We start from the raw sequence: 17,004 nt of genomic DNA on the forward strand, positions 1-17,004 counted from the left end.
ACGGGCTGTAGCTTCTATTTTTATGATGATGGGCTGAGTGCACCATGTCTCTGACGTGCTATGGCTGCCCTCACGACCAAGCACATTGATGCCCTCACGACCAAGACCATGTGCTGACTTCTCCTGCTCTCACGACTAAGCCCGTGCGCCTTTGACGTGCTCTGGTTGCCCTCACGACCACCGGCTTCTCCTAGCTTCTCACCACGTTCTCCCAACTGCTGGCTTCTATCGCATCAACACCGATCGTAGATGCCCTCACCGCTTCTATCGCATCAACACCGATCGTAGATGCCCTCACCGATTTGCTTGGTTGCTGCGCTAATTGTGACGGCCAAAAAAATCTTAGGGCTAGCTAACCTTAGTTTAGCTACATTGATTAGTTTAACCTTCGTACTTTTGTGACTTGAAGGGGAAAATAGGAGTTATTAAGGGTAAGTCCCATTGTGTTTAACATTTTAATTAGAATTATTGAACGCAGGCGTATGAGGATAGACCCCTCAAACACTAGGAACTAGGCTAGAGACAACCTTTGTGAGACTCTATAGGAGGAAAATCCCATAGTTGCATCTAATCCACATCACACGATTTGCCTGTGGATGAGCATATGCATGACGTAAATAACCCCTCTAGAGATTTTCAAATGAATAATTACCTTCACTTTAACGATTTTGAGCGAGTTGAGAATCTTTTGTCTCCTCATGTGTCTACTTGAAACTCATATACCATAAGATTGTTTTAGACTCGAGTTAGTAGACCATATTGATTATGATTACACGTATTTAAAATCATCTAGATATTCCATCATCTACCATTACTCTTGTTGGTACACCTATTTGACCACCTACATCTAGACATTATGCATCACAAGAAACTCTTAATGAGATGTGTGGTAACATGCATGTTGTGTCCAAAAACTTGATTATATTGTCAATTGATAGTCAGCCTTTGGGTATGGTTGACATTTTAAAATATTTAAAACCTCTACTTATAGTGGCAAGGAAAAAGAGAGGAGTAAAAATATGATTAATTTTTTTCTAAATAAGTGGTTTGATCTGCATGACCTAAAGAGAATGATTAAGGATATTTACACCTCTTAAAGGTTCACATCACTTTAAATGGAAAGACCTATTAAGTGGTAAATGAGCATGATAAAGAATTGTTTTCAGCCATGGACATGGGCCTTGGAAGAGGCCATTTAGTATACTCAGCATAAGCCCAAAAAGTCTCAATGCCATGGATACAAAATAAAAAATATCATTTTCAGCCATGCGAGAAGGTAAAAAGGGTAAGAATAAAAAGCCAACAAGTGGAAAAGCCACACAAGACATTTAAAACATGCCTATTTTAAAAGTTATAGGAAGGATAATCTATGTTTTTATTATATGGAACCTTGGCACAACAAGGTAGATTGTCCAAAGCTCAAGCAGGAGAGGGTTTAATTGACAAAAAGAAAGACAAGAAGAAACAAATGCGAATAGTGCAAATGTTTTTTCTTGAAACATATAGGTTTAATGAGGTCACAATTAGTCATTTAATGTTTCCCGTGCATGTTGTGTCACTTAATCTATGTTTGTGCCATCGTTTGGGCCACATGATTTAGTTTGTTTATATGGTACCATTCACAAACACAGAGTCATTGCCATGATAGATGAGCTCACAACACATAACTTCTCAAAATTTTCCTTGGTTAAGAGCTTGAACTTAACCCAGACATAAAGTAACCACAAGTATGTGGTATCATTAGCTAATGGTGGTTATGATTAGGGGGTTTCGGACATGGTAGTCTTCTATGCAAGGTTATGACATATTGTTTAATTTCCACGGACACATGCATCCATACCTCCTCACATGCCTTAGCAAAAACGACCTTTCTTTTCTTACTGCCATCCATAGAGCCCCTACACCCCCCCCCCCCTTTATCTTTGAGAGCCACAATTGTAGAAGAGCTACTCTGTCTTCTTTCCATAGAAATGCATCTACATTATCAAGGCCTTACATCACCTTGATTGAAGGGGAGAATGTCACGACTTCCATTCTCCCTTACATTCGAGAAAGAATGGTAGTGGTTCTTGAATGAAGGGGAGAAATTCACCACTGCCAGTATCCCTTACATTTGAGCAAGAATGGTAGTGGTGCCATTCTCCCACAAGCTTGATCTATGAAAAGTAGAATGGCACCACTGCCATTCTCCCTCAAATTTGATAAGGAGAATGGGAGTTGTGCCATTCTCCCTAATACATTCAAATTAAATCAAGGGAGAATACTGGTGCCTTTCAAGTAATATAAGAAGAATAACACCACTACCATTCTCCCCTCTCATTAGTCTTTCTACTCTCGTTGAATGGCACTACTATCATTCCCCTTGCTTACATTGTTTGGAGGATAGAATAGCAATAGTGCCATTCTCCTTATAATCAAATTCACGTATTTGAGTGGTTCCATTTTTAAGGACTCCCGTCACATTCAAGAATGAATGAAAGTGGTTCATTTCTCCCACCAACTTGATCTATGTAAAGTAGAATGGCACAGCTGCCATTCTCCCTTACATTCAAAGAAGAATGGTAGTGGTGCCATTCTCATTCATCCCATCCCCTTTAAGGGGGGAATGGCACCAGTGCCATTCTCCCTTACATTCAATGAAGAATGGAATCATTATCGTTATCACGCGCTGGCATCCCCTTAAAGGGGAGAATGGCACCACTACCATTCTCAAAAGTAGAATGGCACAACTACCATTCTCCCTTACATTCAAAGAACAATGGTAGTGGTGCCATTCTCATTCATCCCATCACTTTTAAGGGGGGAATGGCACCAGTGCCATTCTCCCTTACATTCAATGAAGAATGGAATCATTATCGTTATCACGCGCTCGCATCCCCTTAAAGGGGAGAATGGCACCACTACCATTCTCAAGCCTCCCATCCCATCACCTAGGGAAACCCTGGAATTCTCCCTTACGTTTAAGGAAGAATGGCAGTGCTGCCAATCTTAAGGCCTCCCATAACCTTGAAGGAGATAATGGTAGTGGTGCCATTCTCCCTTACATTGAAGGAAGAATGGCACCACTATCATTCTCAATGTCTTCCATCCCATCAACTTGAAGGGGAGAATGGCAATATTACATTCAAGGAAGAATGGCAGTGGTACCATTATCAAGGCCTCCTATCACCTTGATTAAAAGGGAGAATGGCACCACTACCATTCTCCCTTGGGAATGGCACCATTGGCATTCTCCCTTACAATCAAGGAAGAGTGACACTACTCCCATTCTCATCAAGGTAGTGGTGCCATTCTCCCCTCAAAGAAATATGTACAAGGGAAATGGCAATGGTGCCTCTCTCCCCCCTTTACATCAATTTGATTATGAGAAGAATGGCACGACTTCCATTATCCCTTTTAATCAGGGATTTCACTGACGTAAACGAGAACATGTGAACATGTGAACATGTGAACGTAAACGAGAACATGTGAACATGTTAATAACATATGTTAATAACATATTAACATGTGAACATGTTAATAACATATGTTAATAACACAAAAAATCTTGTGATCACATGTTATACTCACAAAGCTTTCACAAGGGCCTAAAAAAATTATCTTTGTTGGGCATAAAAAATCTTCTTAGGTGGCCACTGACCTGCTATTATGTGAAGATGGTAACATGAGAACATGTGAATAGCTTATTCCCATGTGTAGCCAAGCTTTTAAGGGGTTCCCAAATGGCAAGTGACCTGTTATTTTGTGAACGGTAACATGAGAACATGTGAATAACTTGTTCACATGTGTTATTATCACAAAAAATCTTGTGATCACGTGAATATTAAATCCCTGCTTTTAATTTAATGAATTCTTGTCTACAGAATGTTTATTGAATTTATTTGGGATACATGAGTGTTTTATTTGATTTTAGTTTTCCTTACAAAATAAACAGGGACCACGGCATTCAGAGGTGGAGATAAAATAAAGATGCTAGTAGGTAATGAAGTTGTTGTTGCAATTAGTGTAGTATGTGTAACTGACCCAGAGGGCTATTGCAGTGGTGTGAAAATAGGGATAGACAATGTATCAATGATAATGGAAATGGGTATTAATAATGATGTGCTATTACCTTTCTCCACTATGGATGCAACAACAATTGGTGAAGCAATTTGGAGTGCTGTCAAATGGCCTAAGACCTCTCTACAATGTGTTGGTGTAGCCTTTGGATGAGGCCATGAGTGAAGAGACTATAGAAAGTGAGTTGATGTCCCCTTATGTTGAGACAATGCCTATTTCATCATTGGAGAATGATAGCAAAATTTGAAAGATCCCCGTCCTCACCGCGCAACAAATTTAGGGGTGCTAGCAGCAGAAGTAGCACTTCTTACACAAGGCAGGGTCCCTCACTCGGGGCCTCGCCCATGGATATCCGGACAAGAGACTACTCCCTCGGCTCTCCACATTCACATCCATTCTTCATATACACATCAATATCCATTCTTTCACATACACATCAATATCCATTATCATCACATACATTCACTCACATCCCATATCATTCATTTACATTCTGATTCACATGACATGACATCTCATCCATCCATTCATTCCCATCTATCTGATTCACATCACATCTATTCACCTCACATTCTCATCACCTCTATTCACATCACATCCATCCATCCATTCATTCCCATCTATCTGATTCACATCACATCTTATCACATCTATTCACCTCACATTCTCATCACCTTTATTCACATCACATCCATCCATCCATTCATTTACATCTATTTGATTCTCATCAGATCTCATCACATCTATTCACCTCAGATCTCATCACCTCTATTCACATCACATCCATCCATCCATTCACATCCATCCATCCATTCATTCACATCTATCTGATTCACATCACATCTATTCACCTCACATTTTCATCACCTCTATTCACATCACATCCATCCATCCATTCATTCCCATCTATCTGATTCACATCACATCTATTCACCTCACATTCTCATCACCTCTATTCACATCACATCCATCCATCCATTCATTCACATCTATCTAATTCACATCACATCTCATCACATCTATTCACCTCACATTCTCATCACCTCTAGTCACATCACATCCATCCATCCATCCATCCTTCATTCACATCTATATGATTCACATCACATCTATTCACCTCACATTCTCATCGCCTCTATTCACATCATATCCATCCATCCATTCATTCCCATCTATCTGATTCACATCACATCTCATCACATCTATTCACCTCACATTCTCATCACCTCTATTCACATCACATCCATCCATCCATTCATTCCCATCTATCTGATTCACATCACATCTCATCACATCTATTCACCTCACATTCTCATCGCCTCTATTCACATCACATCCATCCATCCATTCATTTACATCTATCTGATTCTCATCACATCTATTCACCTCACATCTCATCACCGCTATTCACATCACATCCATCCATCCATTCATTCACATCTATGTGATTCACATCACATCTATTCACCTCACTTTCTCATGGCCTCTATTCACATCACATCCATCCATCCATTCATTCCCATCTATCTGATTCACATCACATCTCATCACATCTATTCACCTCACATTCTCATCACCTCTATTCACATCACATCCATCCATCCATTCATTCACATCTAACTGATTCATATCACATCTCATCACCTCTATTCACATCACATCCATCCATCCATTCATTCACATCTAACTGATTGACATCACATCTATTCACCTCACATTCTCATCACCTCTATTCACATCACATCCATCCACCCATTTATTCACATCTATCGCATAGAATTTGAACATAGAATTTAAGTGAATTCTAATTTTGATATAAAGATTCTTTACGAGTACTACTCAGAACCAGATGATGACTCGCTACTCCCTCCATGATCAGATGAGCTCACATCGATCGGAATGTCCGATGAGTAGTACTCACGTCCACCCTCTGTGGCGGCGGTTGGATCATCAGCAGGTGCAGAACAGCAGCTTGTGCCTATTCAAGTAATATATAGTATATAAGTATATATATATGTAATGCAATAAACCAAAATCATTCGTTTAGAGTTTTCAAGTACTTGTCGACCGTACGGTCTCATGGCCATCTCAAACTGCGCGTCCGTAATAAGTCCCTCGGCTCTGAAGAGGGCCCACGTGTCACGTCTGCTATGCCGACGAGCATACCTAGTATCGTGGGCTATGGGCTTCCTCCCCGTAACCCGCGCTGTATCATAATCAACACAATTTGTAAGATTAAAACAATCATAGAATCAATGAATTAAGTAAACAATCAAATAAAGTGGCAAGATACTTACGAACTCTGCCTCCCATGACTCGACGCCGCCAGATCCGAAATGCGAAGATCCAATGGTCTCCATCTGGATCCTCGTGCCTCCTCATGCTGCCTGCTCTTCATGCCACCCTTTGCTCGTTTCTTTGCCTCCTTCCACTCGCGTTTGTGCGCAGTTGGCAGGTTTCTCGGCAGGATAGCCACCCGCAGCTACATTTAGCCCATCATCGTACGCGAGTTTCTTAAGGTGAGATCTTTTATTACTTAAGATCTCCCTTATTCGCGTCCTTCCCCGTACATCCGAGAATGTCGCATGTGGGGGATTGGGGTACCGACTATGTACAGCATCTATCACCTCCCCAACTAATCGGCTATTTTGATCTTTAAATCTAATAAAATAATTTCTATACAAGTTTGATACTACCCCACGCATGTACTCCATTACCTCTTTCCCCCTCGCATCCATCACTACCCCGCCCCTATCCATCACATCATAGCAGATCACTCCCTCCACCTCACTCACCTCCTCCTCATCCTCAGTGTCTCCTCTAACTCTTCTCCCTCTATCTCCTCTCTCACCGCGTGCCCTACTACCTCCCCGACCAAAGCACCCGTCGCATCCTCCACTCCCACTCTTCCTACTACTGCGGCGTTTGCTCTCCTCTGTACTGCGGGTGGAGTCACGACTGGGGGATTGTCTATGTGACTATGGCTGTGAGGGAGTACGTGATGGTGGCTGTGAGCCTAACGTGACAGTACCTGGGAGGGTGTGCATGAGTGTGTCTGGGACAGGGTATGTCTCCTCGGTGGGCGTGGAAGAGGAGAAGCTATATGCCGTCTCGTCGGACTCGCAGGCATAGATGGCAGTGGAGTGACATGGATACTCGGGAGCGGGGTATAGATACCACGCAATCCACGAGGGGGATGGGCATACATGTACTCTGTAAGCTCAACTGGACCAAGATGACGCCCAAAATGATTTAGCATCTCCATCATTGAAGTGCCATACGCAAATGGATCGGATGAAGGACCTGGATCCATAAAGAATCTTCAAAAATAAAAGTATACATGATTGCATCAAAAGCACAAATGCAAGCTAGCACATATGATTTTGTGAAGGCAAGCCATATGCAGATGGGATCATCTCTCTGAAGAACCTGGATCGCAAGCATGGGTGAAACACAGTCGCGTGTATACACCCGTCCAAAAATGCGTGTATATGCGCGTGAACGTCTGTGCAAAACAAGATACACGCAGACATACACACGTTCCTACACGCGGCCTGCGCAAAAAAAATTTGAAAGCGACCGACCTCCGACAAATCGTCCTTATAAAAAAAGCCCACTGTCACAATCGTTCACAAAAGTACTACCAGAGGGAGAAGGACGGAGACAAACGCATAAAGCAAAGAGACAATATCATAAACAAATGGAAGGAAAGAGACAGGACAAAGGACAAACTGACTCACCTCTAAAAAAGTGAGTCTTCTTTTTTGGCTGGTTTCCTTCACCCGTGTCTGCTCCTTGTCTGCTCCTTGTCTGCTCCATTTAGTGCTCTATTGGAAGAGGCGGCGACGAAGGAGAGGAAATCTTAGTTTGAAAATGTTTATTTGGAGAAGGCAGCAGGTTATTTTAGGTATAGACAGGTCGTCACGTGTAACAACGCGTGTATTTTCGCGTGTATAATAAAGCAGCCGCGTTTATACACGCGATTTTAAAAATGTAGCCGCGTATATACACGCAATTTTCAGGATGTAGCCGCATTTATACACGCGATTCTCAAGATGTAGCCGCATTTATACACGTGATTCTCAAGATGTAGACACGCTGATACACGCAATTTTAAGGATATAGACGCGCTGTTACACGCAATTTATAGAAATTTTTATACTTTCATTAAAAACTGATTATGATTTTGTGTTTGCTCTTTTGTACATAGGATGTCATCAACCTCCTCAAGCAGTTCTGGTGAGGATGAGACAATGCGTCATTGTAATCGCGATGTGTGGTTGGAACAAAGGATCAAGTGTATGTGTAATCGATGTCAAGGATGCATTGTACGAGCGCGTCGAATTACCTTGAATCACATCTCCATGTATGGAGAATGGAATCAAATAGGTTTAGAGGTGAGTAGATGTGAATTGATAGTATTCAAATGACTCATGGTATCCAAATTAAATTAATGGAGTTGTAATATATATACTCTAATTGAAGTAGAAAATTGAAGCAGGATGTAGTACCACACCCTAACATGGTGCCCTACGCGCGGCGAGAGCACGCAAAGCGTCGACGAGATGATGCTGGAGCTTCGCGATCTATTGTCAGAGACGAGTGGGAAAGGGATGACAAAAGCCCTGCACCCCATGAAGTTGTGGAAGAGGAAGTGTTTGATGATATGGTGCGGTATATTTTTAGGGATGATCCCAAAGGTATGGATGACGATGATATGGAACAAGAGAATCCTTACAAGGCTTCATCGACACCGGTTTTTAAAGGGTGCACATTCTCTATTTTACGTGCTTCACTTGAACTACTCAATATACAAACAGTTTATGGATGGAGCAATGCAAGTCTTGACGCATTATTGAAGTAAGCATTCTAACTTGCAAATTTGAATTAGTGGTTTAGGGTTTAGGGTTTAGGACTAATTGATGATATTGGATGCAGGCTATTATCAAACATGCTTCCAAAGGGAAATAGACTACCCACCTCAAGAGACATAGCGAGGTGCTATGTGACATCTCTTGGAGGATTGGATTATGATCGCAGACATCTCTTGGAGGGTTTAGGACTAATTGATGATATTGGATGCAGGCTATTATCAAACATGCTTCCAAAGGGAAATAGACTACCCACCTCAAGAGACATAGCGAGGTGCTATGTGACATCTCTTGGAGGATTGGATTATGATCGCATACATGCATGCATTAATGATTGCATTCTCTTTCGTGGGACGCATAAGGAGTCTCGACATTGTCCCACATGTGGTGAAGCAAGATATAGAACAGATGTGAAGAGTTTTGATGTACCTGGTAAAGTCTTGCGACACTTTCCTATAATTCCTCGCATCAAACACATGTTCAAGTGCAAATCCATAGCAGATTTCTTGTCATGGCATTCCTCACATCGATCGGATGATGGCATGTGGAGAATTCCCGAAGACACTCCTGCTTGGAAGCATGTTGAAGATGAGTGGCCCAGCTTTAAAACAGAGCCCAAAAACTTGAGACTTGGCCTAGGTATGGATGGAGTGAATCCATTTGGTTTTAAAAGCACCGCATACAGCGTGTGGCCAGTTGTGTTGGTGAATTACAACCTTCCACCATGAATGGCGATCAAGAAGGGACATCTTATGTTATCCCTTCTAATTCCAGGGAAACATAAAGTCAAGCATATGGATGTTTATCTCGAACCGTGATTGATGAGTTGGAGGAACTATGGAGAGGTGTTGCGGTGGTGGACATTCGTAGGCCTCCCTCCTCTCGACACTTCGACTTAAAAGCAGTGTTGATGTGGACAATGCATGACTTTCCAGGATACAGCGATTGTTCTGGTAAGAATTCTAATTTCCTCTCTACTCTAATACTATTGGCTATATTAATTATAACTATTGACTTTATTATTCTAACTTATATTTATATTTTAACAGGTTTGAAAACATCGGGTAAACATGCATGTCCTGTTTGTGGCCCTTCGTTAGTACATGAGTATGCTAACGGTTTGTGTAAGACCATATTTGATAATCATCATCGATTTCTCCCATCTGATCATCCTAAATATGTTGCTAGTAAGAGTAACATTCCTCCACAAACACTTCGTGCAAAAGATTGGAAGCGTATTTGGGAGTCTACAAATATTCTTCCTCCAGATGGCATGAATAGGTATAGTAATGTTTTTCAATCTTGTTTTAGTAATTGACAGAACATTGATTGATGATCTCAATTTCACTTGCATCCTTAATAGTGATGTGATGAGCAGATGGGTTACAAGATATGAGGATGCAAAGACAAAAAGGCAAGCAGAAAGAGCTCTCTTTCTCGGAGGCAACATGGCTCTCGTAAGACGTACCCTAAGCATCTAGCAACACTTCTGAAGAATGATATCCATGTTGATTGGTTGCATGAGGAAATGGAGAGAGCAGAGAGCGGCGAGGGGCTGCATATCACGGTGGAAGAATGGGAGTATGCACGAGGATGCATGTTAAAGGTACATAGAACTAATGTTTTGCATTAGTTGTAAGTGATTTGCTTTTAATATTTATTCACATTGCTTACACAAATATTGCTTCTATTTTGGTCCAGTGCACTATGTTCAATGCTATATGGTGTGAAGGCAAGCATTTTCGAACACAAAGAATTGATGAAAAGAGGAATACACAAGATTGCGGTGTCATTAGTAGCTTTGAGGGAGCTAATGGAAAAATGGATGATTATTGTGGCACAATCCAAGACATATTTAGGCTTGACTTTCGTCGCTTCTTTGTGTATGTTTTGGATGTCAAATGGCAAATGAACGTGGTGGAAAAAGGGCCTAATGCAACAATAAAACGCCATGCAAGTGGCTATGTAACTATTGACTCTACAAAGTTTTGGCAAACAAAGAAAGATAGGCTCGTATTGCCACAACAATGTGAGCAGGTATGCATTTTTTTACTAATGTGTTTCATGTACATATATATCTAAGCTCGCGTACCCCTTGACTTTTGATATGCTAATTAATTACTGCAATATGTGTATTTGAGTAGATTATCTATCTGCTAATGGTGCATGACATTAAATGGTGGTACGTCATCCCTATTGCACCACGTTCCAAAGTGATGTATAATACATTCACTGATATGGAGCATATGGAGGATGTAACAAGCCGCAATGAAGATGATGTCGAACATGCCAATGAAGATGTTGTGATCGATGATCAAGAAATAAGAGATGATCATGATAATGAGGATGAGCATGCCATTTCTCATGATCATGAGAATGACCCTACCATTGAAGATGATGGTGATGTTGATGAGGATGATCAGGGCATCGATACCATTATCAATGGTGGACAGAATATCGATAGTGGAATAAATTTAATCGTAGCCTTACAAATTGATCAAATGGATATTGATGTTGATCGTTTGGTAAGGATGGATCTTATTGAAGATGAGATCGAACCCTAACCAATCCATCACTGTATCATTCTAAATTGATGACATTTCTATTGTATATGTTGTCTTTTAATTATCATCTCATGATTTATTTTTGAATATATTTCATTGTTGTAAATGCATGTAGTGGGATTATGTAATGATATATACTGTAATGTACTATGAGATGGTTTAAAGAAAATAGTTTTTAATTTTATAAAGGAATGGGATTTTTCTTGATAAAGTTCTCGCATGTAATAATGCGTGTATAATTGCATGTATATACCCGCGCTGATACACGCGTTTCTGAAACCAGTATACACGCGAATTTAAATGCCAATATACACACGTTGGTAGACGCATTTCTGAAACTTCAATACACGCGAATTTAGATGCCAATATACACGCGCCCGATACTACTCATATACATGCGCGACCATACACGCGCCCGTAACTTATCGCGTGTATTGAACGCGTGTATGGTAGCAGTGTCTTGTAGTGAAAGGGAGATTGTGTTTCCATTTATGAGAAATTGCCTTTTATACATCTAGTCCTTCTTCACACTTGGGCGTCCAAAACTTACTAACTAAAGCCTTGGCTGGTCACTATCTCATAATGTACAACCTTTATAGTGCCTTTACATAACACTTATTAACGTCCACAAATGGAGGAGCATCTTTGTTAATCCTAACAAAACAACATGCTTGTGTGAAGAATTATATTCTCTTTCGGGAAGAGTATGCCACTCTTCTCGAGTGTCCATAGTATGGTTCATCAAGATATACGCAAGACGTCCAAGGAAAAAGGGTTCTTGCTAAAGTCTTATGACATTTTCCCATCATTCTACCCACGTGCACACACACACACACACACACACACACACAACATCTCCATATGTTTTGCGAGCGATTGTGGACACATATTACACATGTATTTATGTTGAAGACTCCTATTGTGCACCATTCATTATTTTATATGCATGAGCTGCTATCACAGCCTTTAAGCCCTAATGCAATGCAAGCTAAGTGGGCATGAGATAATTTGTCAAGAGAATAACGAATACACCCATTGAAAGTTGAAGCAATGCTCAAAGGTTTGTTCCCCATTCAAGTTCTCATAGGTTAGTTAACATGAAGGAGGCTAAGGCAAGTTAACATGAAGAAAGCTAAGGTTACCTAGAAAGCAAGCCCCAAGACACAACTTGGATATATATAGTCACAAGTTCATGCCATGCATGCTTTCAATCTTAAAGTCACCTATCTAGTACAGCATAGCATTGGAAAATATTGAATTTACATCCCAAGATGCCTTATTCAAATTCATCAATGGCACCGTGTCCTTGTGAGGATGCAAGAATAGTTATTCTGAGAGGTTCAATTGTGAGATTCAAGTCACACCACTGGGTAAGCTTGTGCGCCTTGTAAGCTCTAGTGAAGAAGTTGGCGGGCTTTCTTTCGTTGATGTGGAGGTAAGCGGAGGGTATAAGAAGGTGGTCAGGCAGAGAGTCACATTTGAGCAAAGATGACCGAAGGATGCTCCGGATAGAGCGAGGGATGATAATAGATGGAAACGACTCCAACAGCTCAGCCGGCACGTGCTGATTGGCTTTGAAGTAGGTGATGTAGGCCGAGCAAGTGAAGTCGTGGGCGTGCACGTAGAGATGGGGGTGCCAATCACGGATGGACACGAACTTGTCACACTCCTGGTTGCGCGTGTCTTCTTCCTGGAGCACGTCCGAGAGGACTTTGGCGGCTGCGTTGTGCATAAAATGGTAGGTGGCAGTAATACTGCACGGGATTGGCACGGAACTTGAGAGTGGGCGTTCTGTGCAAAGAGTAGGATGTGGTGGATTGAAGAGATGCGCTTCTAGAAAGCAGCCTTCCTCCGCCAGCTTCCTCCCCATCAGCAACGCCAGCGCCGCCCCTTTGGAATGTCCGGCCAAGCACACTGCCCTCGCCCCGTGCACCATCACCTCCTCCCTTACAGAGTTCAGCCCCACATCGTACCTCTTGTGTGAACGTAGATGGTGGAACACAATCTCCATGTCCGCCTCTATATCTACTTCCTTAGCAAAGTCCCCCTGAAGGCTACCACTATCTTCGGGGCCCCCAGATGCCCCCGATTATGATCCAGCCTGCTTCTGTACACTGCTCCGAAGGCAGTGCCCCAACCGTGGTCCTCCACTATCGGCTTCACCAAGTCGTAATGGAAGGTTTCCCACCACACGGGCGTCGTGAGGCTCGCCCAGCTGGATGACTCCCCCCTCCACCGCCCGGCCGCTCGGTCTTTCTCCATCCTGTAGACGCCTTGCACCAACGATGCCATTGCCCCTCGCCTGCAGTGAACCTCACACCTTCACAAGCATGGCACGTGCCGCGAATCACATCCATTGTTTGCATTGAAAATTGAAAATCTCTCTCTCTCTCTCTCTCTCTCTCTCTCTCTCTCTCTCTCTCACACACACACACACACACACACACACACACGCACGCGCAGTATTGAGTTGTTTTCTCTCTGCGTTCTGAAAAAGGGTGTAAATTTTCTCACAATTATCACTCTACACAACATCCACTGTACTACACTTTACAAACAGAACTTAGCTTACCATACATCAGGTGATCGATAATCGAAACGCGCAGGCGCCGACCGATCGAAGCCATCACTACCCTTCTTTGGCATTTCAGAGTCGAAAACCAAAGTGAAGATAAAACTTCTGCAAAGCTGAGCTTGCTACTAATTGAGAGGTCAGGGATTTTATTACGAACAAGTGAGAAATTTGACCATATCAACATGGCCAACTTGACTTCTTTTAACGTTCATCAGCTCAAGGACGGTGGACCATCATCCGTGCCGGCCAACTTGCTTCTTTCTGCAACTTGCAACTTGCATTGGCAGTGACAGTCGTAGATTCTAGAATCGTGTCTAAAATCTAGTCCAAAATCCCTATTCTGCATGATGGCTACGAGTTATAGCTATGAGGGAGATCAGGGCGACCATGGCACGAGAGGGGAGAATCTTAGGTTTTCTATAGAGAAGCCCTTATTGTGGTTGTTTGACACTCTCTCTCTCTCATCTCTCTCATGCAGTGAAGCATAATATCTCGCGCATGTTTTGTACTTCTCTACGTAAGGTTTTTAGTAGTAAAGAGAGAACCCGTTGTGGATATTCGTGTTAGATCTTATTCCTCTACGGTTATGTAAGGCTGTGTGACTTGTATCATGATGTTACGTTGGTATCATGGGTGAGACCACTCAATATTAGTGATTTAGTGTTATTGGTATTTGTATTTGGAGCCACGCTAATGTTATTAGTGTTGCGAGTGATCTCCGTGTTAAATACTGAGCTAATGTATTATTGGTGTATATGTTTGTACCTATTTTATGTTGTCATGTCAAGATTGATTACGTGGATTCTAATTAATTGCTTTCATTGATATGGTTTGACATTTTAGAGATAGGTAATGAGAGTGTGATAGCACCAAGACCTAATGGTTTCTCCTTCCCTCTGTTTGACGTTATGCAGCTGCTCCACTAGGCTCCATCTGGTGCCTTGGTGAGAATATCCTACCTTAAAGACCTCTTTCAAAGCTTCAAAGGTCGCCTTGTCCTCCTCGGCTTTCAAGGACCTAAACCATTGGCCTGCTTTACCATCAAGGGTGAGGCCAAAGGCACTCACCTTAACATGATCTTCTACATGCCTAAAGACCTTGCAAATTTGATTAAACATCTTGAAATATGGGATGGGATCTCCAATCCCATCAAACTTACTTAAGCTTCGAGATGTTTGCGGGTTTGTTCTGCTCTAATCTTGGTGCACATGTAGGTTGTATTGGTGTTGGGGGCATGATGCCCACAACCACCCCCCTCCCTATTTCCATGGATAATCTCAATATTTCTGGTGTTAGCCCTGCCATGGTGGGACTGGGTGTAGGTTGAGGAAAGGTTGGTGGAGGAGCGTGGCCAGGAGAATAATATACTATTGGAGGCCCTTGTCTAATAGGTGGGTTAGGCTGTGCCTGTTGTGGTCCCATGTGGTATACCGAGGGTAAATTCCCTAATGTGGGTACTGCTGATATACAGGCAGACTGGGCTAATGTGAAGGGCCTGGGTAGACACTTTCTCTTTAGTACTATGTTTCTAGTCCTTGAGATGATGGACTTGGCCCTAGGTTCTATACTGGTCTCTTTGGGGCCTATACGAATAAGCCACACCTAAGACATGCATGGCTCTCTTCATTGGTAATTCAGTCTAGGTCTGTTGACTTTCACTCTGTCCAACTTTCGCTCTAAGATCTAGAGACGGCGTGGACTGACTTTCTTGTGGCTGGTCCATACCTCTCAGCCTGGGTTGCGGTTCTTTCGACTGTGTGTTTCCCAAGATCAAATTGTGGAGCCTCGAAGCAAGGCTTCTCTATGAATGTGTGGGAGAGGTATAAGCTTAATGCTCTTGGACAGATGGTATGTCCATGCACTGAAGTTCATGCTCCCCTATCTCGAGGTGAGGAGTTCCTCATCCTGTGCTGGGGTGGTCTTCACTTTCGCTCGTGGTGTCAAAGAGAAGCACCGTTCCACTCCACACAGTATTGACCAATGCATCAGACCTTATAAGAGAAGGAGCTTCAAGAGAGTTCACTTCATTTTTTTTTCAACAATCTACTCAATTGTAGGTGCATGGAAATGTGGAACTACTGTGTAGAACCCCCCAGTTGAAAAAACCTTTTTTTGGAAAATGGTACAGTCGTGCTTTGAAATGGTAGAGGCATACGCTTCCAAATGGAGAAGGGAACGAGCATTCATTTCTCAAGGGAAGATGGCACCGACGTTCGCTTTTTGAAGGACATGGGTGGGGCTTCACAAAGGAACGGGCGTGCGTTTTGGAATGGAGAAGGTATGCGCGTGGCAGTTGATGGAACGAGTGTACCAAGCTTGGGCCAAGAAGGGAACGGGCGTTCGATTTGAATTGGAGAAGGTACAGGCATACACTTTCAAAAGACGATGGGAACGGGCGTTCTCTTTCTGAATCAAGTGCGAGAGAGAATGGCACAGGCGTGGCAAAATTGACACAGCCATGGCAAACGCAATGACACTCTGGAGCGCGCGTACCCTTCAAGAGGAAACGACCATGGCACTAGCAAATTTAGAGATCTTTAAGATTTGTCTGCGGATGTCAAGGGATTTAAGGCTTTAGGTATGACAACCACACCTACTATATTCTCTAACATTTTTTTCAAGGCATCCTCTTCTTCACTATCCACAAATACATTTTTTTCTTCTATGTGTACACTTGAAGGTTAGACTCCTTGGGTCATCTGCCAGTTAGAATGATTAAGGATGTGCTACAGAGTGCAACTATAAAAAACTATTTATATGATTATATTACAAAACCATTATCTTGATACAGTTATTATCTTAATTATAACACCCTATTTTGGCTCTTGATGAGAGTAGTATTAAAATCCATTTTTTGAAGCTCTTGAGTATCACAATTTCTTAATTGATAATATATACTTTTTTAAAAGAGTTCGTTATGTACAGATGAATTTTA

At 42.1% G+C, this 17,004-nt stretch overlaps 2 protein-coding genes across 2 annotated transcripts; both read right to left on the reverse strand.

The window, feature by feature from the left end:
• Nucleotides 1-12,365: 12,365 nt before the first annotated feature.
• On the reverse strand, nucleotides 12,366-14,551 carry LOC147619884 (GDSL esterase/lipase At4g10955-like). The gene is made up of 2 exons (XM_086772656.1): nucleotides 14,067-14,551; nucleotides 12,366-13,814 (listed from the first exon to the last, which is right to left on the reverse strand). Exon 2 carries the CDS (start codon nucleotides 13,503-13,505, stop codon nucleotides 12,771-12,773), a length of 735 nt encoding a protein of 244 aa, XP_086628782.1. The 5' UTR covers nucleotides 13,506-13,814; nucleotides 14,067-14,551; the 3' UTR covers nucleotides 12,366-12,770.
• LOC147619885 (GDSL esterase/lipase At4g10955-like) lies at nucleotides 13,520-14,140 on the reverse strand. Its single transcript, XM_086772574.1, has 2 exons — nucleotides 14,067-14,140; nucleotides 13,520-13,796 (listed from the first exon to the last, which is right to left on the reverse strand). The coding sequence occupies exons 1-2, from the start codon at nucleotides 14,138-14,140 to the stop codon at nucleotides 13,520-13,522; spliced, it is 351 nt and encodes a 116-aa protein (XP_086628700.1).
• Nucleotides 14,552-17,004: the final 2,453 nt, after the last annotated feature.

This window comes from Cibotium barometz, chromosome 32, assembly GCF_041138505.1.
Source record: "Cibotium barometz isolate CiBa-2024 chromosome 32, ASM4113850v1, whole genome shotgun sequence".
In the NCBI taxonomy this organism is placed as follows: Eukaryota; Viridiplantae; Streptophyta; class Polypodiopsida; order Cyatheales; family Cibotiaceae; genus Cibotium; species Cibotium barometz.

What these genes read in the sequence shown, in the direction of transcription:
- LOC147619884 (XM_086772656.1), bottom strand. Translation starts at nt 13,505, where the DNA reads ATGGAGATTGTGTTCCACCATCTACGTTCACACAAGAGGTACGATGTG.
- LOC147619885 (XM_086772574.1), bottom strand. Translation starts at nt 14,140, where the DNA reads ATGCCAAAGAAGGGTAGTGATGGCTTCGATCGGTCGGCGCCTGCGCGT. An exon ending in TATCGATCACCTGATGTATG is followed by an intron (nt 13,797 to 14,066) that starts GTAAGCTAAGTT and finishes GGTTCACTGCAG; the next exon opens with GCGAGGGGCAATGGCATCGT.